This window comes from Anabrus simplex, chromosome 2 (genome assembly GCF_040414725.1).
Source record: "Anabrus simplex isolate iqAnaSimp1 chromosome 2, ASM4041472v1, whole genome shotgun sequence".
Classification (NCBI taxonomy): Eukaryota; Metazoa; Arthropoda; class Insecta; order Orthoptera; family Tettigoniidae; genus Anabrus; species Anabrus simplex.
In genome coordinates, this window is record NC_090266.1 from 589,275,672 (window position 1) to 589,300,988 (window position 25,317).

General features: G+C 43.1%; 2 protein-coding genes across 3 annotated transcripts in view; one reads left to right on the forward strand and one right to left on the reverse strand.

The window, feature by feature from the left end:
• Nucleotides 1-25,317, forward strand: part of Syn (synapsin) — a 713,980-nt gene that overhangs the window by 433,928 nt on the left and 254,735 nt on the right. The window lies entirely within an intron of this gene.
• The window catches only part of Timp (Tissue inhibitor of metalloproteases), a 227,838-nt gene that overhangs the window by 139,124 nt on the left and 63,397 nt on the right, over nucleotides 1-25,317 (reverse strand). The window contains exon 1 of one of the 2 annotated variants that reach the window (XM_067140973.2): nucleotides 16,165-16,451. The exons of the other annotated variant lie outside the window; for it this stretch is intronic. Coding sequence (XP_066997074.2) covers nucleotides 16,165-16,202 — 38 coding nt within the window. The 5' untranslated portion in view covers nucleotides 16,203-16,451. Of the gene's footprint in view, nucleotides 1-16,164; nucleotides 16,452-25,317 lie in introns of those variants that run through there. 2 annotated transcript variants of the gene reach the window in all.

Here is a 25,317-nt window from a genome sequence, read left to right on the forward strand (position 1 = left end):
TCGGAAGATGCGGAATGGGTCTCGGCCCAAAAGTGGCCACGGCTGGTCCGTGGATCAGCAGCTTTGCACTCCGACCGGCTCTACCGTGGCTCTTCGCCTCTGCATTCAGGACATGGGACAGAGCTCGACGTCACAGCTGGCCCCAGTCGTCGGCTACCCTGAGAATGGTTTTCCGTGGTTTTCTATTCTCCTGTACTAAGGCGAATGCCAGGACAGTTCTTAGTATAGGCCACGGCCGCCAAACTCCTCAACTTCTCCAAGCATCTCCTTCACCGTAACAAATCTGCGGTATGTGAGACGGCGTCACCATCTAAGAGAACCGCCTACCCGTTCAGGGGAGCAATGAGAACATTTTAGTAATAAAAACAAAGCAAAGTAAAGCAAGGTCATCTCCGTACAGGCCATGAAGGCGCTTGGAAGGGTGGAAGGTAAAGGCTTCCACTATCCGTAACCTCGGCACTTGATGGGGTAGAGCTCGATAGCTGCAGTCGCTTAAGTGCGGCCAGTATCCTGTATTCGGGAGACAGTAGGTTCGAAGCCCACTGTCGGCAGCCCTGAAAATGGTTTTCCGTGGTTTCCCATTTCCACACCAGACAAATGCTGGGGCTGTACCTTAATTAAGGTCACGGGCGCTTCCTTCCCACTCCTAGCCCTTTCCTGTCCCATCGTCGCCATAAGACCTATCTGTGTCAGTGCGACGTAAAGGAAAGCGAAGCAAAGCAAAGTTACCTCCGTACAGGCCATGGAGGCTCTTGGAGGAGTGGAAGGTAAAGGCTTCAACCATTGTTAACCTCGACACGTGATGGGGTAGAGTGGTTAGCTCTACGCCCGGCCCCCTTTGCCCCCAGGAATTATCCTGGTACTCATTTTTGGCGTACGCTGAGTGAACCTCAGGGCCATGTGCACCTCCAGAAGTGGAAATCTCGTTTCTTAAATGTGCGACTTCCTGACGGGGATTCGAACCCACGTCCTTCCGGGCGAACCGAGCACGTCTTTACCGCCTCGGCCAGGCAGCCCCTATATTTTAGTAATACTAGTAGCAAATACAATGGATTTATTTTGTCTGGCAAGATTAAAGCCATTAGCCTCTCTCCCATCTAACCAGAAAATACATTATTTACCTAGGCAGAATTGAAGTAAAGAGACTGCAGTTGTAACATCTAAACAATACAACATTATAACAAATAATAATAATGAAGAATAAGTTTCCAGTTCACAGTGCAAGTACAACTGTATATCGTCAGCGTACAAGTGATGTCTGCAGCTGTTTACTGACGACGTAACATCGTTGATATGGATGGAAAATAGAAGCGGTCCTAGGACAGACCCCTGTGGGACAGCAAGCTATATGGATCGCTGGGATAAATATGCATTATTGTTATTTCTTACACACTGCAGGTGACCGCGGAGGAATGACTTAATCCACTGACAACTGTTTGCTGAAAAATGGAGCTTAAACAGTTCTTATTCTTACCCTTAATATTATTTATAAATTGCTTCAGAATGTAGTTCTTCTTAAACTGGTCAGTTTTCTTCGACGATGGAGCTGGAAGAGCGAACGTCCTCGGGACTCGAAGCCAGATCCTCCTCTCTCCAGACAGGTGCGTTATCCGAATTCGCAATGATTGTCGTCATACGAGAGGGACACATAGCGCATCTGTGAATGAGTGAAGTGTTTCCACGATTCTTTATTCCCGAATAGCATGTGGTTTATTGCCTAAACTCATTAAATATCGTGTCTAATCTTCGTTCTCTAGGTTTGTCTCTACTTATTGTACCGTATGTGATCGAGTTTACCAGTTTACTAGATTACCCGTTCGCATGACATGTTCCAAGACTATAGGCCATTTACAAGTTCATACAAAATATTTGTTCCTAACTTTTCTTCTCTTTCTTAATTCGTACTAGGAATCACAATCGCTAATTTTATGGGCAAGGCATCCAAAATACAGCCAGATTTATACATGTACACTAATGTAGGAGCAGCGAAATAACATATAATTTTATAACGAAGAGTTTCTAATAATTTTCGCCCTAGACCCTAATGATACTTTCCACGGTAGCTTAGGCATGTTTTCACTAACGTTTCCATCCAGCTCATTTTTGAATTCTGATTACCTTTTGAAATTCTATGAAAATCATCCAAATCATTCTTTTTAAAATAAGATCTACGGTTAAGTTACCGTCAGTAATTTAAATTATTCGCTTTAAGATTTTTCAAAGGAGTTTAAAGGCATTTAATAAATGTCAACGACTACTCTTACATATCGTGAAGATGAAGTTGGTTGTAGGATAAGAGAGTAATTTATTGGAATAGAAAGCAGTATTATCACACAGTATTGTTCAGACTGGCCTGAATTTTGCGGAGATTCATTTTCCCACGTCACCATCGTGGGATAACCTACCCTCTGCTTCTATAAATACTACCCCTCTTCCCATTTCCTACATCATAGAAATTCTAATTCTTTGTGTTACCGTGTTTTGGTGGTAGTTATGCATGAAAGAAGGTGCTGGGTGGTGAAGGGGTCTCAAGCTACTAAAGTGAAATTAATTTTAAAATTTAACAAGGTTATATTTTCTTTTCAAAATTAGGTAACAACAAATTGAACAGGTACTTAGTAGCCGAAACACGATTGACAATTACATTTACATAGGTACCCCATTTGGGGCTTCAAAAAGTCAGAAACATAATTCTTGAGCCATGAGCCCAACCTTACAATGAACACCATACAACAAAGGGGCCGAAAACCCCCAAACCTGCCAGAAACACCGGCTTCCAATTACATCCAAAAGCCTCCTTGAGGCAGAAACACAATTTTCAAAAAGGGCAACTTCCCCTTAAAATACAAGCCTATCATAGGCCACTCCGAACTCCACCTTTAAGCCGTCCTCAAAGGACATATACACAGGAGCAAAATACCCAATCTACTGAGGTCTGTTAAATGACAAGAAAGTTAATACATGACCTCTAAAATCACAATTTGAGAGGAGGCGAACTTGCACTCCTAATACACTTTGTCTTTAAGACCTATTTTGGCTCTAAGGCCACTGATGCAAGGGCTAATCCCATACTACAGAGGTGACTTAAGAAACTACTAACTTACATTACTGAAGAATAGGTTGCGAAAAATAAGTTCACCTCAAACAATGTGAGTGGGAGCTCGAGAGGGTTAACACTCTCTATCCCAGTATGTCGCTTTACAAGAGAATAGAAGAAAAGAGAAGTTACATTTTAGGAAAAGGTTACATAGGGGAACGCTTAGAACCTGCCCCGAAAGTTAAACTGCTGAGCTGGCAAAGAAAAAAAATTTATTAATCGGCCATTACCTTATTGTTGACCGCTGCCGAGGAAAGAGGCGCTTCCCGCCTCCTGCTATGTACTTAATACACTGAAAGATGGAACAGAAGTGGCCCGGAGACCCTAAAATCAGCAGTTTAAATACTCTCGCAGAAAGTTCTAGGCGTTAGGGGAAAGAAAACACCCTCCCACAAAGATTTTATTGGGTAGGACCCCGCAACAGATACAAGTTGGGGAAAGATACACCAGATTGGTCAGAAATTAATTGAAAAAATTCGTGATTGGATACATTCAAAACAAGGGGAAGAAAGGGGTAAATATTGCCAACTTAAACAATGACAGAAAGAAATTTAACAAAGAGCAAACTCCTGAAATTAAATTTTCTCCAACAAAATAGTTCTTTGACTCCGCACTAGGGTGCACTATTGTTGATCTTCAGTAGTGTCCTCTAGAAGAGAAAGTTCACACTTCTTAATACAAGCAAGACAAAAGTACGTCGAAAATGACACAGTTCACAAACTCAAAAATTTCCAGGTAGTGACATCTTCTGAGAAATTTGGAAATTAAGACCGTAGATAAAGTTCAGACTTCCTCCAGAAGAGGAGTTTCAACTGGCGCAACTTTTAAATAAACGGTGTGGAGGTGTACCGCCCGGTACAGACCTCCCCCCCCCCCCCCAAAAGTTCCTCCACGAGGTAACACAGAAGAACATAAACTTTAGTTTGAAAATAAGTTCCAAGTTTTGATGTTGATATTAAGATAACTTGCAGAAGTATTTGAGAAATTTCTTAATTCGGTTCCAAAATTTTGTTGTTGGAGGTGAAGTGAAGTCTTTAGGTTTATAGAAGTTGAATTTCTGAAGATAAGCTTTTACTACTTAAAAGTGAAGGAAAAATTTGCAATGTCCATCAGATATTGCGGTTGAATTCCCAAATGTAGTTATCTCTTATAGTAACTGTCCATGTAGTTGATGTTGATGAAGTTGGATGGCCGGACCGGCCGTTGCAGCTTGCGTCCAAAAGGAGGCCGCTCGGACCCCTTAAGTACCCTGAGATACCGCTCGCCCGCACTATGAGGGGAGCAGAGTGTTGAAACACGCCGCGCCCGCGGTGAACATATACAGGCTGCGGGCCAGTAGCAGGTCGTGCGCCGCACATCAGCCTTGGCCGGGAGGAGAGCTCCGGCTCGCCGTGCACATGTCGTCCTCGCTGGAGAGGAGGGGGCCCATCCCCCTCCCCAGTTGCTGCACGGCGCTGCGCGGCTGCGGGGGCACTGAAACATTAAGGCTAGGCGGCAGAATTGTGTTGGACCATCGTCTTTTTGAAGGCACAGGCATTATGGAGAGGTTGAGGGGCCAGCGGCGTGTAGATATCCGTGGCATTTAATCTTATTAAGCCACAGTGTAAGGTGGAGCAGGAGACGGGAGCGTGGTAATGGCCGTGGCAAGAACAGGATGGCAGTTTAACGGATCGGGGCGGGTTTTACAAAAGGCTTACATCTAGAACCAAAATATTATAGAAGGGGCAGAATGCCATAAAAATGAAACTCAAAAAAAAAAAATATAACCTTCATATCCTTTCAAAATAATATGAAGCAAGTTAACACAAAATTACACCGGTTTCACCTGGGACAGGTGAACCCTAAATATCCTCTCGGTGGCTGGATTACTTAACAATAAGGTAACCGGCGTAAGAAAATCGAGAATGATACAAGGCCCATGAAATCTGGGGGCAAGCTTGCCCGCGGGAACAAAATTTTTGACCATAACCTGGTCACCTACCTTCAAAGGGGTGGGTCTCCGTCCACGATCATACCTTTCCCTAACCTTTTCATGAGACACTTTAAGATTGGCTTTAGCCTTCTTCCAAAGATCTTTAATGTTATCCGGATCTATTATCTCGGGTAGAATGTCATTCAGAGACCAGAGGTTAGAGAGCGGCGAGTTGGGAACAAACTTGAACATTAAAGAAGCTGGAGTGAACTTGTGAGATTCATGAACCGCTGAATTCAAAGCAAAAGCTATCCAATGCAGGGACGTGTCCCACCTGGAAGGATCTTCATGATGATAGGCAATAAGTGCGGACCTGAGATTACGGTTAACCCGTTCAGCCAGAGATGGTTGAGGGTAATAAGCAGAAGTAGTTACATGAGAGATGGATGTCAAAACAGAATTTACGAAATAAATTAGATGTAAAAGCCTTAGCATTATCGGAAACTATGTATTGACAAGGACCAAAAGAAGCAAAGATAGTATTAAGACAAGAAATGGTGGACTGAGCGGTAGCCAGCTTAGTCGGAAATAACCAGGAAAATCTAGTAAAACCATCTACACATACAAAGATGAACTTGTTGGCATTCCCCTTTGACTGGGGGAAGGGTCCCACATAATCAATATACAGTCGCTCCATGGGGCGCGACGCTTGATGAGAAGACAAAAGACCTACCTTAGTGGACATGGTCGGTTTACTAAGCAAACAGGATTTACATGCCTTTACTAATTCACGGATTTCACCGTCCATACCCTTCCAGATGAACATATCACGAATCTTTTCACGAGTTTTAAAGATACCAAGATGCCCTCCTAATGGGGTCTCATGATAATACTTGAAGATCATAGGTACAAGAACCGCTGGAACAACAACTTTCATCATCTTATCATGCCTCGAAGGGCAACATAGAACTCCATTCCTCAGAACATAAGGGACAACATGTTCCCCAGAAGAAAGGGTTTCCATTATCGGAGCCAGCGTCGGATCTTCACGTTGGTATTTCTCGATATCCCTAAACAGCATGGGAACATCTGTTAGGATGGCATTAACCTCAGATAGCATGGACTCGGGAGGTGATGGGCTGTCGACCTGTTCATGGTTCTCAACGTCGCCTGAAAACATACGGCTGAGTCCATCAGCGACAACATTTTCGGTACCTCGGATATGCCTGACATTGAATTGGAAGGCAGAAATCCGGATGGCCCAACGGGCTATACGACCAGTACGACGCGGCCTACCTAAGACCCAGCTTAATGCTTGATTATCTGTCTCCAGGTCGAATTTGACATGTTCCAGATAGAGACGGAACTTTTCTAAGGCAAATAAGACTGCCAACCCTTCGAGCTCATAGATGGAATACTTGGCTTCTTGAGCCGATAGAGTCCTAGATGCATAGGCGATGGGTCGCCTCCCTAGTTCAGTCTCTTGAAGAAGGACTGCCGCTACCGCCGACGACGACGCGTCCGTTTGGACGATGAATTTCTTTGAGAAATCAGGCATAGCAAGGATAGGGGCATTACAGAGAGCTAATTTCAGATCTTCAAAAGCGGCTTGTTGAGAAGGTCCCCACTCGAATTTGATGCCTTTCCTACGAAGAAGGTTCAATGGCGCCGCTCTATTAGCAAAGTTAGGAATGAACTTTCTGAAGAAATTCACCATACCAATGAACCTGGCGATACCTTTAATGTCCTTGGGAGGTTTAAAATCACGGATGGCCTGTGTTCTAGAATGATCGACTGCTACACCATCAGGTGACACAATATGCCCTAGGAATGACATAGAGGGCTTAGCAAAAGCGACCTTGGACAACTTGACAGTTAACCCAGCCTTACGAAGGCGATTCAGAACTTCTCGCAGATGATCTAGATGTTCTTCGAAGGTCTCCGAAAACACGACATCATCCAAGTAGTGATATAAGTACTCGAATTTGATGTCGGAGAAGACCCTATCTAGTAGCCTAGTGAGCACAGCTGCCCCCGTGGGGAGCCCGAAAGGCACGCGGTTGTATTCGTATAAATTCCAGTCCGTGGCAAACGCTGTAAGGTGTTTAGACTCTTCAGCAAGGGGAATTTGATTATAGGCCTGATTCAAGTCCAAGATAGTAAAGAACTTGGCCTTACGAAACCATGAAAAGCAAGAATGAAGGTCGGGAAGGGGCACAGATTGTAACACCACCTTCCGATTGAGAGCCCTGTAGTCAATTACAGGCCTGAAGCCCCCTTGGGGTTTCGGGACTAGAAAAATAGGCGAAGAATACGCTGACTTAGAGGGCCTAATAATACCATCCTTCAACATCTGATCGATGATTTCTTTCAGAGCCTTCATTTTAGGTGGAGATAGCCTATACGGTGGAAAACGGACAGGAATCGAATCCGTGACCTCAATTTTGTATTCGATCAGGTCAGTAACGCCAAGAGTATCAGAGAATACCTCGGGAAACGACTGACACAGTTTGCGAATACTATCAGCCTGCTCCTCAGGTAGATGTCTAAGGTCTAACAACATCTCATCCTGGGTAGGCGAAATAGAAGAACATGACACAGAATTACACTTTAATAGTGGAATTTTACAACTAGAAGCAAATTTGAATGTGCACGACCTAGACTGGAGATCGAGCACAAGACCAGTGTGAGAAATAAAGTCAGCTCCCAATATAATGGGGCAAGACAATTGCTTGGCCACAAACAATTTAATTTTCCATGTAAATTTAAAAATACGAATTTTGACCAGTAAGGAACCTAGAATTTCTAATGGAGATGTATTAGCAGAAACACATTTCACAGGAGAAGAGTCATAGACAGGTAGGTTACAAACAGACTTCAATTTCGAGTACCATTCAGCCGAAATAATGGAACAAACACTGCCTGAATCTAATAGAGCTGTTATAGGTTCGTTATTTACCTCAATCTTAAGGAAAGGAACAGGTGCGGGGGTATCCGCCGCAATCTTAAGACACTCTTTGGGGCATTCAAAGGATAGATTAGCAGATTGAACGTTCCCAGAATTTTCGATCTGCTTACCAGGGGCTGAGCCTCGGGAAGATGAATTAGTTGACTCAGCCGAAGCCACTAGTCACTTTTGATTGTTGTTGGAAGTTACCCCAGAAGTTGAGCAGGAGGGGGTACTATTCGAATTGGGACAATTCTTGGCGATATGTGAGAAAGCCCCACATTTAAAACAGCCTTGTGATGAACCAGCTTCATTATTTGCCCTACTAGACTTGATCAGAGGACACTTATTGCGCAGATGGTCAGGCGCCCCGCACGCATAACATTTACGGGGATTGGCTGGTCGGCGAGGTGGAGGCCGAGTGTTACTAAAGGAAGGCGGGGGTTCTTTCGCGACACGCAAAGAATCGGCGTATCTAACTCCTTCCGCCGAGACGGCCAACGCTTCAAGTTCCGAGAAGGTTTGCGGGCACGCCGCGAAACACAAATATGACCTATAGGGAGGTGAAATTCCCTCTACAATAGCCTGCACAATCTGATCTTCAGGAAAATGAAGGGCAAACACCCTAGTATAAAACTTAATGTCCTGTATGAAATCAGCCAAGTTTTCATCCAAGCGCTGTACCCGATAATAGTATTTCTGAATCAGAGATGACCTCGCGCGGGCAGGAATGAAATTTGCAAGCAAGTGTGCGTGAAAATCTTCAATAGATGACTGTTCAGCAATAGCTCTTACTATCTTATCTGAGAGAACACCAATAGCATAAGGATAGATTATTTGTAAAATTTGACAAGGGGAAAGAGAAAACACAAGGGCGTGATCCTGAAATTCAACTAAAAATCTTAAAAATGAAATAACTTCACTGGTGGTGTTGACAGAAAACTTAGAGATACCTCTTAGCAACATTGCCAATGGATGAGGCAAGCTGCTAAACCCGGGTGACATAGTAGGTAGAGGTTTCAGGGGCAAAGAAGTTAATTCAGAACGGACGTTACTCAACGATGCACGGCGTTCAGGCTCGTTGTCCAATGGGGCAGAGATAGTTTGAGCAGTGGGGGTTTTCCTATTTACTTCTCCCTTAGGAGACTCTTCCTCGCTACCTACATTCACTATGGTGGGTTGATCAGATTTGGGAGGAATTTCCCCAGTTAACAATTGAGTGACTTTACTAGACAATTCAGAAATAGTTTCAAGGAGCGTATTAGCTTCCTTCCTCTGAACGTCATTCACCTTTAGAGACAACAGATCATTAACTCTATTTGAAAAATGATATAGCCTGCCTTGCACACGCTTAATTTGATTAGGAGACGGATCATTTTCATCAAAAAAACTAACGACCGATGCTAGCCCAGTAATGTTCTCGACGATCGTGGAAAGAGAGTCATCAATTTCTTTCTCTCCCAAATTGGGGATGGAAATGGGCAAATCAAGGGAGTCTCTAAGCTTGTTAGTATCGATAGCAACCGTGCCTCCAGATTGCACGTTTCTAATAGTTAATTCGTAGATCAACTCCTCTTTGCGCAAGTAATTAAGGAGGAGAACATCGCGAGGGCCGGGCATGATAACAGAAAAATTTTGAAAAACCTCAATAAAAAATTTCCAGCAACTGAGAAAATGGTTAGAGTTCGGATCAAAACAGAGTTTAGCCGTCAAAAGGGGCTAAATCGAGACCCATTCAACCACGCTCTGCTACCACTTGTTACCGTGTTTTGGTGGTAGTTATGCATGAAAGAAGGTGCTGGGTGGTGAAGGGGTCTCAAGCTACTAAAGTGAAATTAATTTTAAAATTTAACAAGGTTATATTTTCTTTTCAAAATTAGGTAACAACAAATTGAACAGGTACTTAGTAGCCGAAACACGATTGACAATTACATTTACATAGGTACCCCATTTGGGGCTTCAAAAAGTCAGAAACATAATTCTTGAGCCATGAGCCCAACCTTACAATGAACACCATACAACAAAGGGGCCGAAAACCCCCAAACCTGCCAGAAACACCGGCTTCCAATTACATCCAAAAGCCTCCTTGAGGCAGAAACACAATTTTCAAAAAGGGCAACTTCCCCTTAAAATACAAGCCTATCATAGGCCACTCCGAACTCCACCTTTAAGCCGTCCTCAAAGGACATATACACAGGAGCAAAATACCCAATCTACTGAGGTCTGTTAAATGACAAGAAAGTTAATACATGACCTCTAAAATCACAATTTGAGAGGAGGCGAACTTGCACTCCTAATACACTTTGTCTTTAAGACCTATTTTGGCTCTAAGGCCACTGATGCAAGGGCTAATCCCATACTACAGAGGTGACTTAAGAAACTACTAACTTACATTACTGAAGAATAGGTTGCGAAAAATAAGTTCACCTCAAACAATGTGAGTGGGAGCTCGAGAGGGTTAACACTCTCTATCCCAGTATGTCGCTTTACAAGAGAATAGAAGAAAAGAGAAGTTACATTTTAGGAAAAGGTTACATAGGGGAACGCTTAGAACCTGCCCCGAAAGTTAAACTGCTGAGCTGGCAAAGAAAAAAAAATTTATTAATCGGCCATTACCTTATTGTTGACCGCTGCCGAGGAAAGAGGCGCTTCCCGCCTCCTGCTATGTACTTAATACACTGAAAGATGGAACAGAAGTGGCCCGGAGACCCTAAAATCAGCAGTTTAAATACTCTCGCAGAAAGTTCTAGGCGTTAGGGGAAAGAAAACACCCTCCCACAAAGATTTTATTGGGTAGGACCCCGCAACAGATACAAGTTGGGGAAAGATACACCAGATTGGTCAGAAATTAATTGAAAAAATTCGTGATTGGATACATTCAAAACAAGGGGAAGAAAGGGGTAAATATTGCCAACTTAAACAATGACAGAAAGAAATTTAACAAAGAGCAAACTCCTGAAATTAAATTTTCTCCAACAAAATAGTTCTTTGACTCCGCACTAGGGTGCACTATTGTTGATCTTCAGTAGTGTCCTCTAGAAGAGAAAGTTCACACTTCTTAATACAAGCAAGACAAAAGTACGTCGAAAATGACACAGTTCACAAACTCAAAAATTTCCAGGTAGTGACATCTTCTGAGAAATTTGGAAATTAAGACCGTAGATAAAGTTCAGACTTCCTCCAGAAGAGGAGTTTCAACTGGCGCAACTTTTAAATAAACGGTGTGGAGGTGTACCGCCCGGTACACTTTGCTAAGAACCTATCATATTTATTGAGGGTCTCTGAATCTTCTTAGTGAGTGCATTTCTTTCATCACCATAATTCACATAAATAAACTACGTTACATGATACTTATATCAAAATATGTCTTTCCAATGCTGAGAAAATAATACCGTAGGAGAAGTCTTTTATCTGAATAGCGTTGTGTTAAAACTAACTTAGACTTTCTTCCACCTGGTTTGAAACAATACGTGCAGCCATCCAGGTATTTTCATAACCGAGTTCGTATAGATTCATACATACATACATACATACATACATACATACATACATACATACATACATACATACATACATACATACATACATATTCATTATAGACTGTTAGGCCCATGCCTTTCAGCGTTCAGCCTGCAAGCCTCTGTGAATTTACTAAACGCTGCCACAATTCTCTATTAGTAACTAGTTCTGTGGCCTCGTTTAGTTCTATACATCTTATCTTTAAATCATTAGAAATTGAGTCTAACCATCGTCGTTTTGGTCTCCTTTTACTTCTCTTACCCCCCCCCCCCATGACCGAGTATATCATTCTCCTAGGCAATCTATCCTCCTCCACTCGTCTCACCGCTGAAGCCGGTTTATGCATACAGCATCATCAAGCGAGTTCATTCCTAACTTAGCCTTTATCGCCTCAATCCGAGTACCCTCCTGCCATTGTTCCCACCTGTTTGTACAAGTGATCATTCTTGCTACTTTCATGTCTGTTCTTTTTCACTTATAAATAAGATATCCTCAGACAACCCATCTTTCACTCCTGTCAAACAAAGTTGATCTGAAAGCAGACCTTGTAAAGATAGCTTCCTCACGGAGCCGACTTCCGTCTTACAGAATACCGTTGATCGCAACTACGAATTCAGTGCATTAGCTTTCCTATACCTTGATTCAATCACACTTACTATACTACCATCCTGGGAGAATACACATCCTAAGTACTTGAAATGATCTACCAGTTCAGGCTGTGTATTACCAACCTAACATTCAGTTCTCTTAGGTTTCTTCCTTGTTGACATCACGTTAGATTCTGAAAGCTAATTTTCATATCATACTTATTGCAACTATTTTCAATTTCCAAGACATCAGACTGTATGCTTTCAGCGCAACCTGCCATTAAGACCAAGTCGTCGGCATAGACCGAACTGCTTGCTATATTTCCACATAACTGAATACATCCCTGCCACATTATACCTTTCAGTAGATGACCATGTAAATTACGATCAACAAACGTGAAAGATTATAGCCTTGCCAAATCCCTGTAAGTACCGTAAACGACGAACTCATTCTGCCATCAACTCTCACCGCAGCCCAATTGTCAAGCCTTTGATTGCTTTTAATAATCAAATAGCTACGGCTAACACCTTTTTATTTCAGTACTCTGTCATATGCCTCTATGGTCTGAAACCACACATGTTTCCATCCAGCTTACTCTCAACCACAGATCGCACACTTCGTTCAAAAATCCCCATGGAGTGATATAGGCCTATACTGATCAATGAAATAACTCGATATTTGTTGCAATCTTTTCTATTCCCTTAATTATAGATAGTTGCAAGTACTGATTTTGTCCAAACAGAAGGTACCTTAATAACATTCCATGCTAAACTTATTACTATATTAAGCCATTTCAAACTTGCCTGCTGGGGCTGTACCTTAATTAATGCCATGGCCGCTTCCTTCCCACTCCTAGCCCTTTCCTATCCCATCGTCGCCATAAGACCTATCTGTGTCGGTGCGACGTAAATCAACTTGAAAATAAAAACTTGCCTTCCCACTATACATCACTATTTTTATTCCTGATGCTTTATGGTGATGGAGTTTATTTACCATTCTTTCTACTTCCTCAGGCGTAATTTCACCAGCATCATTGTTCTCCTATGAGCTTAGTTGCTCGCGACATCACCTGGAGATTTCCTTTTAAGTATTACGTTTTTCAAAATATTCCTTCCACCTGTCCAGCGATTCCCTGGGATCTATTATGAGTTCATCTGATTTGCTCAAAACACTATTCATTTCCTTTTTCCCTACCTCCCTAAGAGTATTATTGTCCAGAATGGTTTCCCTGCCGCTTGACCTGGTATTTCCAGGTTACCAAAATCATCCAATGACATCTTCTTGGATTCAACAATTATTTGTTTCGCTCTGTTTCCTTCATCTACGTACAATTCGCTGTCTGTATTAGTCCTTATTCGGAGTCATTTCTGATACACCATCTATTTAATTTACAAGCTGCTCTCCTTTTCCCCATCATTACACACCGTCTTTCCTAGGCATTCCCTTGCTGTTTATACTACAGCATCCCTGTTTCCTTCCCATTACCTTTCTATAATCTGAACCTGCTTACTGTGTATTGTTTGGAACTTTTCACTAATCATGTCCGTGTACTTCTGTCTAATTTCCTCGTCCTGGAGATTTTCAACCCTTATTCGTCTACAAACAGATTTCACTATAGATCAGATAGTGGTCTGTATCATCAAAAATTCCCGGAATATATCCGTACATTCCTAACAGATTCCCGGGGTCAAGTCGGTTTTGATATACCCGGTTATGGATCTGGTGTCCTTACCGTCCCATGTGTAGCTCTGAATAGCCTTAGTCTTGAAGAATGTATTCATAACTGTTAATCCCATACTAACACAGAAGTCCAGTAAACTCTTCCCACTCATATCAGCTTCCATATCTTCCCCACATTTACCCATCACCTACTCTTACCCTTCAGTTCTGTTTCCAACTCTCGCAGTGAAATCACCCATTAGCACTATCCTATCGTTGCGTTTGACCTTGACTAGAAAGTCAATCGGTCACTTCATAAAACGTATCGATTTCTTCCTGATCTGCACTCTCATATGGTGAATAATTTGAGACAATTCTCGTCCTAATTCCTCCAATTACCAAATCTACCCACAACATCCGCTCATTTACATGCCTGAGAGAAACTATGATGCGTACAGTGGTATTCCTGAGGAACAGTTCTACCGGTGTCCCAAACTCTTCCCTTCCCTTTTTAACTCCCCTCAGAACACTTTAAACTTTCCTGTCTCTTCCTTGTTATCTCCCCTTACCGAATATCATTAACTCCTAACAGATCCAGACGAATCCCGTTTGCTGGCTCAGCTAGTTCTACTTTCTTTCTTCCATAAGCTCCGTTAATGTTGATAGATCCCATCGAATTCCATTTCGTTCGTCGTTTCCAAAGAGTTCCTCGCCTGTCGAAAGAAATGACTCCGTTACTCCCATAGGTCTGAGGCTTGCTTAAAACATTCTGACCGGGCGAGTTGGCCGTGCGCGTAGAGGCGCGCGGCTGTGAGCTTGCATCCGGGAGATAGTAGGTTCGAATCCCACTATCGGCAACCCTGAAGATGGTTTTCCGTGGTTTCCCATTTTCACACCAGGCAAATGCTGGGGCTGTACCTTAATTAAGGCCACGGCCGATTCCTTCCAACTCCTAGGCCTTTCCTATCCCATCGTCACCATAATACCTATCTGTGTCGGTGCGACGTAAAGCCCCTAGGAAAAAAACAACATTCTGAGCTCGGTAAATTCTGTGAACCAAGATGCTATCGAACTTACACATAATCCTAGTGTGGATGTCTCTTCTAACGGGTTAGGGAGCACCGGTGGATTGTATAGTCCTAGGCACCTGAGCCCAAGTGGGAGCCATGATTCAAAATATGTCCGAGATGCCCACTCACATTCCATAGCAACTGGTATCCCGACTCTCAGGACCAATCACTAGGCCATTCAGCCGATGACCATGGTTCACGAAATAGGACGTGACTACAGTAACCCACACAACGAACCACGAATTTTGTATTTATCGAAATTCTCCATGTAGTATTGTGACTCTTGTTTAAACCATTGAAATGTAAGAATATACCTGCATCTTCCCTGTGGAACAAAGTCTAAAGGATCCTGGAAACTGTTAAGCTGGCTTCTGTGTATTTATTATTCACTTAGGACAAGAAAATCCTGGATTCGGATAAGACCTCTCCATTCACATAATTTATTCTAATCTCTACTAAAACATCCTGAAAATATGACATGAAATTAGAACATCTATACATGTTTGGGATATGGCTTTTAGTGCCAAGAGTGTACGAGGTCATGCAAGGTTCGCCAGTTCTGTAGCTGCTTTTCCCAATATATCTCATGGGGGTGACCGGCAGGTAACACTGTGTGAGGGTGTTGTCGGTGGGTTGCACGGACTAGAAATGGGAAGGAAGTTGGAAGTGGCCTGGAGAAAGGTACAATCCCGATATTTGCCTGGAGTTGAAATGGGAAACCGTTTCGAGAATGGCCGACGGGGTATTCGAACTCGCCTGTGTCCCAAGTACAGAGATAGCATCTTAACTGACCGTGCTGCAACGCACTGAGCTAATTTGTTTGGCACCTGTCCAACTGATATTTGATCGGTGGAAAAGAAGATAAAGTGTTCCCAATAGAAAACAGCACATAAAGTTAGACCCTATGAAAATCCACAGCCTGTTTCCAGCCATTTGACCGGATCAGGGATGAAATGAATGAAGCCCCCATCTAGCGGCGAGAATAGGAATTGTGCCGGCTGCCCAAGCCTACGACACGAAAGTATTCAAAAGAGTGTATTGCTAAAGGAGAATGTATTCAGGGTCAAAAAATGCACATCGTCGTTCCACGACATACGAAATTTAGTTGGAGATTTATGTCACTGATCAAACTAGCCCTACTAGAGTTCGGAACTACATTTCATGGTGTACCTCAGAATAAGTATTTGTCTCCTGTTTATGGCAGGAAAGGTGTAAATATACGCACCAAATGAGATATTTGTTTTTGACCTAAATAGAAATTCCTGAGCACAAATAACTTCAGGCAATATATTACAGTGTTGGATTTGCTCAGAACGATGGGAAATGCAGTCAGAGTTCCGTTGATTATGCAAAATGATATGAGATTCCTTACCGACAATGAAGATTCTCCGTGAATATGCGAGCAAACATACTCTCGTCTTGCTTCAGGGAACCTGTTTGCTTGGTTGTCCTTAGTACCAAATCCTCGACACTGGCTTCTGAATTACTCTCGCGTCGGGATGAAAAGAGTAAAATATTAACATCAAGAAAGAGAAAACGAATGAAAGAATAGCCTGTAGATCTCAAGTTTCTACGCGTTTGAGAATCTGCACAAAAAGAAACATAAAATAATCAGTCGGGAGACTTTAAACATATAAATTTCCACTCGACGGCCAACCTTTCACAACAGTCACGATAAAAAGAAACTTGTCTAAATCAACACTAGCAGAGCACAGCTTTAGCAATAGATCTGGCGCAAGATTTGGTTTCAGGCCACTAACTTATACGCAACCTTCTCCGTCAGTGATTTCTTAAGATTGTATCGCACATAACTCGCACTAATATATATACTAGTGTATACATGTAGACACTCGGTATTGTTTCATGGGAAGGACAGCTCATTTTGCTTCCTTGCCCTACAATCCATTTCGCTGTAAACACGATTGCCTATTTACTCATAAAAAGTAAGTGTAGGTTGAAGTTCACGTTGAGTTTATCTCTTACTTGGAATAATATTTTGCACGTATTTCAGCTAATAGTTACGCAGTTTTTTTTTTTTTGCTATTGGCTTTACGTCGCACCGACACAGATAGGTCTTATGGCGACGATAGGATAGGAAAGGCCTAGGAGTAGGAAGGAAACGGCCGTGGCCTTCATTAAGGTACAGCCCCAGCATTTCCCTGGTGTGAAAATGGGAAACCACGGAAAACCATCTTCAGGGCTGCCGACAGTGGGATTCGAACCCACTATCACCCGGATGCAAGCTCACAGCCGTGCGCCTCTAACCGCACGGCAGTTCCGCAGTTTTCTGTGATATGTCGTCATAGGGAAAGGTCACCTTGAATTTATCAATTTCCAAGCACACAACCCCTGAAACACTTCATGATCTCTAACATAACGAGTTCTGAGAACTAGCAGTAGTTGTTTGTTTTTTGGGGGGTTATATTTTTTTCTAGTTGTTTAACATCGCACTAACACATCGACGGTTTTCGGTGATGCTAGGATGGGGAATCTAGGATTGTTATGGTAGTGACCGTGGTCTTAATTAAGGTGCAACCTGGTATGAAATTGGGGAAAGACGGAAAACCATTTTCATTCCTGACGACCGTAGAATCCGAACCTACCACCTCCCGAACGCAAGCCCACAGCCGCGCGACCCTAACCGCACGGCCAACTCGCTCGGTGATCAGTAGTTCTCTTTCCGATATGCCACGGATTTAAGCATAACCTCAGGTAAACTCCGCATATTTCAATATAATGAAGACTAGAATATGAATGGAGCTTATCCGAGAAATATGATATTTATATCGCCTGTTAAAAGATAATTTTTGATGGATTTTAAGCTGAAAAACAGTTTGCAAGGATCATTGGTTTAATAAATTTTTAACTTAGGGGATGTTTTCAACTATCCCTAATACTTGTACCTTTTTACACACTACCACAGTTACTACAGTAACACAGGTTATCAAACAAATTACACGTACATATAAGTACACGAAGTTGATGACCTCCATGTTACAAAGCTCCTAAACATTCAATAACAACAACAATAACAACAACTTAAAAGAACGATTCCTTAATAAGACAGTATGAAACAAATAGTTAATAAAAACGCGTTTAGTTACTTTGTACTTGGTAGGACACGTCAAGCATGAAATGCATAATAATAATAATAATAATAATAATAATAATAATAATAATAATAATAATAATAATAATAATACCGAGCGAGCTGGCCGTGCGGTTAGGGGCGCACAGCTGTGAGCTTGCATCCGGGAGATAGTGGGTTCGAATCCCACTGTCGGCAGCCCTGAAGATGATTTTCCGTGTTTTCCCATTTTCACACACGGCAAATTCTGGGGCTGTACCTTAATTAAGACCACGGCCGTTTCCTTCTCACTCCTGGTCCTTTCCCATCCCATCGTCGCCATAAGACCTGTGTCGGTGCGACGTAAAGCCACTAGCATAATAATAATAATAATAATAATAATAATAATAATAATAATAATAATAATAATAATAATGTTCGTCTCTGTGGTGTAGTGGTTAGTGTGATTAGCTGCCACCCCCGAAGGCCCGGGTTCGATTCCCGGCTCTGCCACGAAATTTTAAAAGTGGTACGAGGGCTGGAACGGGGTCCACTCAGCCTCGGAAAGTCAACTGAGTAAAGGCGGGTTCGATTCCCGACTCAGCCATCCTGAAGTGGTTTTCCGTGGTTTCCACTTCTCCTCCAGGCAAATGCCGGGATGGAACCTAACTTAAGGCCACGGCCGCTTCCTTCCCTCTTCCTTGTCTATCCCTTCCAATCTTCCTATCCCCTTGCAAGGCCCCTGTTCAGCATAGCAGGTGAGGCCACCTGGGCTGGGGACTGGTCATCCTCCCCAGTTGTATCCCCGACCCAATGTCTCACGCTCCAGGACACTGCCCTTGAGGCGGTAGAGGTGGGATTCCTCGCTGAGTTCGAGCAAAAAACCAACCCTGGAGTGTAAGCAGATTAAGAAAGAAGGAAGAAAGAATAATAATAATAATAATAATAATAATAATAATAATAATAAGCGTCTAGTCATTAAGGTCAACAGCTCTGTAAGGTTAAGCCTGGACAGTAAGGTTTGCAGACCTGTGAGGTTAAGCCTAGGATCACCGGGCGAGTTGGCCGTGCGGTTAGAGGCGCGCGGCTGTGAGCTTGCATCCAGGAGAGAGTGGGTTTGAATCCCACTGTCGGCAGCCCTGAAGATGCTTTTCCGTGGCTTCCCATTTTTACACCAAGCAAATGCTGAGGCTGTACTTTAATGAATGCTACGGCCACTAGCCCTTACCTCATCCTTCCGTCGCCAAAAACCTTGCATGTGTTAGTGCAACTTTAAACAAGTAACAATAAACAAATAAAAAATTAATTAAGAATCCAAACTCTAGCGGTGTATGGTTTCTAGACTCAGGGAGAGAAGTATTGGAAGTAAATGCCTACCACAAGGAACCGACAAAACTTTTAATCTTATAACTAGAAGAACATCCGAGAATACTTGAGAACATCTTATTGTGGTACCGCGCACACACTTCTCCAGTTTGCATTGTGCGAGGTAATGTGCCTTTTGTCAGGTACTACTACTGACGTAGTGTTAAATGGCGTATGCTAAGAGAATTACTGAATATGTCACTGAATTCCCTTTGCTTATGAGGGACCTTACTTTTTATATCTTCTTGCTGTTTCAGGCATTTACCGATGGTTGAAATCCTCTCCAATTTTTAAAGTCCTTTAATCTCAAACTCAGTTAGCCAGCGATGATCGCTTCTGTAGAAATGTGTACCTATTCTTCTTGAAGAGCTGCAGCCACATTAGTTATTGACGGGTCGGTAATGGGGCTGAAGTTGCAATTCTAATCCATCCCAATGTTTTCTACGGGACTTAAGTGAGGGATCTGGGCTGTTTAGTCCATTTTTAGAACCATACCAGCATAGGTGGAGCCTCCGTGGTTCAGACAGCAGCGCGCCGGCCTCTCACCACTGGGTACCGTGGTTCAAATCCCGGTCACTCCATGTGAGATTTGGGCTGGACAAAGCGGAGGCGGGACAGGTTTTTCTCCGGGTAGGCCTACTCCGGTTTTCCCTGTCAACTTTCATTCCAGCAACACGCTCCAATATCATTTCATTTCATCTGTCAATCATTTATCATCTCCCTAGAGGAGTGCGTCAGGCTTCGGCAGCCGGCATATTTCCTATCCTCGCCGCTAGATGGGGCTTCATTCATTCCATTCCTGACCCGGTCGAAAGACTGGAAACAGGCTGTGGATTTTCATTTTTCCAGCATAGGTCACTCTTTAGGACAGAGAGCATGCTGTTCTCTCCTGCAGACAGATCTCATTTGGGCAAAATGGCCTTGTGCCTTTCTACATTTCGATTTGTATTCTGTGCTATAGGAGAACCAAATCCATTACATGAAAAATACCCCCCACGCTGTAACGCAGCCTCCTCCAAATTGTACATGCTACACATTCTCAGCCATAATTAAATCCTCCTATCGGAATACCCCATCGTATAGTCTGTTTCATCACACGTTTCCATTTCTCCACTGCTCAATGGCGCGTTGTGATCATAGGGGAAGTGTTTGGTTTATCGGTAGCTGCGTACCGAACCAAATCCACCTCCTACCAGGCTAACCTGAGGCACTACTGCGTATAGTAGTCAGACCGGCATACCGTTACGCATCAGATACACTAGGCCTATATAGCAAAAAGTGGAAGATATGTCGATTGAAGAAAAGGAAAGGAAGTTTTCCAGAAAGGTTTTGGGACGTAAGAAAGTGTCCGTGGGTCTTGTCTTCCACCTGAGATCAAACATAGAACTGTATGCGAGAGTCGTAAAGATCACCACCGTTATGATAAAACGAAGATTAACATTTTACGGTCATTTGAAGAGAATAAACCCTGAGACATTGGCGCACAAATTCCTCACTTTCCAAGAAAATGGAAATCTCATGCCACCTAGCTGATGGAGGTGCACAAAGTCATGCGGGTAAATGATACAAGACCAGAGGACACAATGGTGATGGCCATCTTTAGGAAGAAAGTTGTGGGATTGAGGGATGATCCAGAGAAAGAACCTACTGAACCGCGGAATATATCGGCGGTAGAACGGCTGAAAAGGACGGTGAGGTTGAAATACCTTTGATTACAATGTAAACAAAAAGATGTAAACCTAAGAAAGAAAGATAGACATGTAGCTTGTGTAGCCGTAGTCCACAGCTGACTGTGCCGATGTAAATTAATTAATTAAAAAGACAAATTAATACCAAGTAGGTGTGATGCGCAGTTCGGGTCATGTGGTAGCGAGCGTGAATTCGAGGGATGGTTGGTTCGGACCCTACCATCGGCAGCCCTGAAGATGGTTTTCCGTGGTTTCACATTTTCTTACCAGCCAAATGCTGGGACGATGCCTTAATTAAGGCTAATATCATTTCCCTCCGCATCCTAGCCTTGTCCTATCCTATCGTCGCCATGAGACTTGTCAGAGTCAGTGCGACTTTAACTAAATAGCAAATAATAATAATAATAATAATAATAATAATAATAATAATAATAATAATAATAATAATAATAATAATAATAATAATAATAATTCCTCTCTTTTCCCAATGAATTGAGTGATTTGGCCCAGTTTTACGGCCGAGGCCCTTCTTGACGCTAACCCTATGTGGAGGGATATATTCACTGTTGTGTTTTTCTGTGATTGTTGGTAGTGTGGTATGTTGTATGTAAATGAGGTGTTATTACGATGAACACACCGAGGTCGATAGCTGCAGTCACTTAAGTGTGGCCAGTATCTTGAATTCGGGAGACAATGGGTTCGAACCCCATTGTCGGCAGTTCTCAAGATGGTTTTCCGAGGTTTCCCATTTTCACACCACACTTTAATAAAGGCCACGGTCGCTTCCTTCCTGTGTTGGTGCGACGTAAAGCAACTTGTAAAAAAATGACGAACACTAGCTCCCAGTAGCCGAGCCAGAGGAATTAACCATACGCAGTGAAAATTCTCAAAGGAGAATCGAGCCCGAGGCCCTCTGAACCGAAGGCTGAACGTTTACCACTCAGCCAAGAAACCGGACGAAATGCGAAACAGTCTACGGATAAAACGTGTGTATGTTAATACTGTATGGTATTTCTAAAAATACGAATTCTTATGTTTTATAAACGTTACTCATTCACTTTTGTAGAGTATACTGAAGGCCATATTTTTCTTCATGACGCCCTTGTCCCACTCGTTGGCTGAACGGTCAGTGTTCTGGCCTTCGGTTCAGAGGGTCCCGGGTTCGATTCCCGGCCGGGTCGGGGATTTTAACCTTAATTGGTTAATTCCAATGGCACGGGGGCTGGGTGTATGTGTTGTCTTCATCATCATTTCATCCTCATCACGACGCGCAGGTCGCCTACGGGAGTCACATAGAAAGACCTGCACCTGGCGAGCCGAACCCGTCCTGGGATATCCCGGCACTAAAAGCCATACATTTCATTTATTTCATGAAGCCCTCCATATTTCCTCGTAATAGGCCCACGACAGAACAGTGTTGTGCCTCTCGCTCTGAGCGATGCTACCGCGGTTCTGCTCTCTTCCCCGCGTACCCGAGCGTTTTGAATGCTTGGTCGTGCCCCACAATCGGGTCAAGGTCTTCTTCAGTACTCTGCCTAGTACAAGAATAGGCTCCCATTGAACCGCACACTGAGAGCTAAAGGCCAATCATTATAGCCGACTCATTAAAATGCAGCAAGACTACAGTACAGCTATAAACCAACAGCACGGTCCTCAAGCAATAAGGAAACTCTTAATCATTCACTGAGTACGGAGGGTAAAGTGAAATGCGAAGTGAGAATTGGAAATAGGTAGAGGTAAAATGAAAAGTTTTAACTGCTAAGAAAGTAATGAGGCAAGTTTCCATAAATATATTCTCGGCAGTGTGTGAGGTCTAGACTGCAGCTCTTTGGCTGAATGGTCAGCGTTACCTTCAGTTCAGAGGTCCTCGGGTTCGACCCCCGGCCAAGTTGGTTATTTTAACGGCATCTACTTTGGGACCAATCACACACCACACTACCAATCATCACAGAAACACGCAAAAGTGAATCCAACATTCCTCCACATAAGGTTGGCGATGCGATAAACATCTGGTTGTAAATGAAGGGTTAATCCACAGGATAGTTAGAAAGAGGCCAGGAAGAACAAAAGTGGAGTGAACAGATCCCAGGCATAGTGAACCGAACTGCCCACCCTGCTTACTTAATGTCTCAGATATTTCAGCACAAAATGATTCCTGGTTGACATCGAAGTAACTTACACGGGCTTCACATACACATTCATAAAAGCCTGTGGTTAGAGTACCGAGAAAAAATATTAAAATGAAAATACTCCTTTGATCATTATTAATTCTTTTTTTTTTTTTTTTTTTTGCTATTTGCTGTACGTCGCACCGACACAGATAGGTCTTACGGCGACGACGGGATAGGAAAGGCCTAGGAAGTGGAAGGAAGCGGCCGTGGCCTTAATTAATGTACAGTCCCGGCATTTGCCTGGTATGAAAATGGGAAACCACGGAAGACCATTTTCAGGGCTGCCGACAGTGGCTCGAACCCACTATCTCCCGATTACTGGATACTGGCCGCACTTAAGCGACTGCAGCTATCGAGCTCGGTCATCATTATTAAAAACTAAAGTTATTTGTTAGCTGTTTGAAACATTTATAATTAGGCTAGAGTAACTGAAACTCCTATTCTGATCACCTTTGTTGAAATACTAGTTTGTTGTCTGTTTCCCCTAATTAATGGCGTGTGGCCTTCGAAAAGGCCTCGTGCAGGTCTTTCGAGCTGACGCCGTATAGGGGACCTGCGCGTCTATGAGGATGGGGCCCTACATACGATGAATTCTAATGATGAATACGGCACACACACCCAGCCCCCGAGCTATCGGAATTAACCAATGAAGTTTAAAAGCCCCGACACGGCCGGGATTCGAACCCGGGACTCTCTGGACCAAAGGCCAGCACGCTAACCACTTAGCCATGGAGCCGGACTCTGTTTCCTCTGAAAACTATGGAGAGCCGACTGAAGAATCTCTATGATGTGGTCAGTTAATTTCAAAATTTCGCGGCTTGTCCTCGAATTGGTGAGTTCACACTACACTTACGGTGTGGCGTTCAAGAATTCTGCTGCTATGATTCGTTAATTTCAAAATTTCGTGGCTTGTCCTATAACTGACTAGTCACACCATACTTCCAGTGTACTGCCTCAAGGATACCATTGCACTGATTCCCTTGCATAAAAAGCCGCGAAGGCTGTCGGGTTACTGGAGGAGGAATGAGTTTATCACTTGCCAGAGCAACCACTTGTGACTAAATCTAACCCTTTCTAATAATTATTCAGGCATAAAATTTATTTAGCTTTGAATTGAAAATATATTGCTTAGCCAAGTTCAAACGTTTATTTAGCCACTAAAATAAGATAATGCATCGTTGATAATAAAATAGTTAAGCCATTTTTAAATTTCGGGGTGGCGATTTTTAGTCTGATAATATTGGCCAGTTCGAATGTGTATAATTTTTTAGTGTTCGTGAATGTGGGAAGGAGACTTTGTCCGACTCGTTGGCTGAATGGTCAGCGTACTGGCCTTATGTTCAGAGGGTCTCGGGTCGGGGATTTTAATCGCTTCTGATTCATTCTTCTGGCTCGGGGACTGGGTATTTGTGTCCGTCCCAACACTCTCCTCTTCATATTAGACAACATACCACACTACCAACCACCACAGAAACACGCACCCGTGACCCTACGGGTGTGGGAAGAAGAAAAAGAAGAATGCGGGAAGGAGACTTTCTATGACCTTATGAGTAAAGAACTGAAATCGGAGATAAGGCTTTTAGCGGATGGTATTATACTTTTTTAATGGCGTGTGTCTTCAGAGTTGACACCGTATAGGCAACCTGCGTGTCTGAAAGGATGGGGCCCTGCATATGATGAATTCTTATGATGAAGACGGCATACACAATCAGACCCCGAGCCTTTAGAATAAATCAATGCAGATTAAAATCATCAACCCAGCCGGGAATCGAACCCCGAACGCTCTGGACCAAAGGCCAGCACGCTAGCATTCAACCACGGAGCCGGACGGTATTATACTGTACAGAGTAATGAGTTACAGGATTGTGAGCGACTGCACAAAACCTCGAAAATGTTGTGATATGGAAAGCAGAGAATGGTATTATTGAAAACGGGATGTAAAGTCAGCTTGTGAGTTTTACCAAGAGCAAATAATGTCATCTCAGTTTTAATTAATGTGTTGATGGGGTGAAAGTACCCCATGCAGATCACTGCAAGTACCTAGGTGTTAATATAAAGATCTTCATTGCAGTAATCACATAAACGGGATTGTAAATAAAGGTTGCAGGTCTCTTCATGTGGTTATGAGGGTATTTAGAGGTTGTAGGAAGTAAGTAAAGTAGAGGTCATACAAGTCACTGGTAAGACCTCAATTAGAGTATGGTTCTAGTGCATAGGACCCTCACCAGGATTAC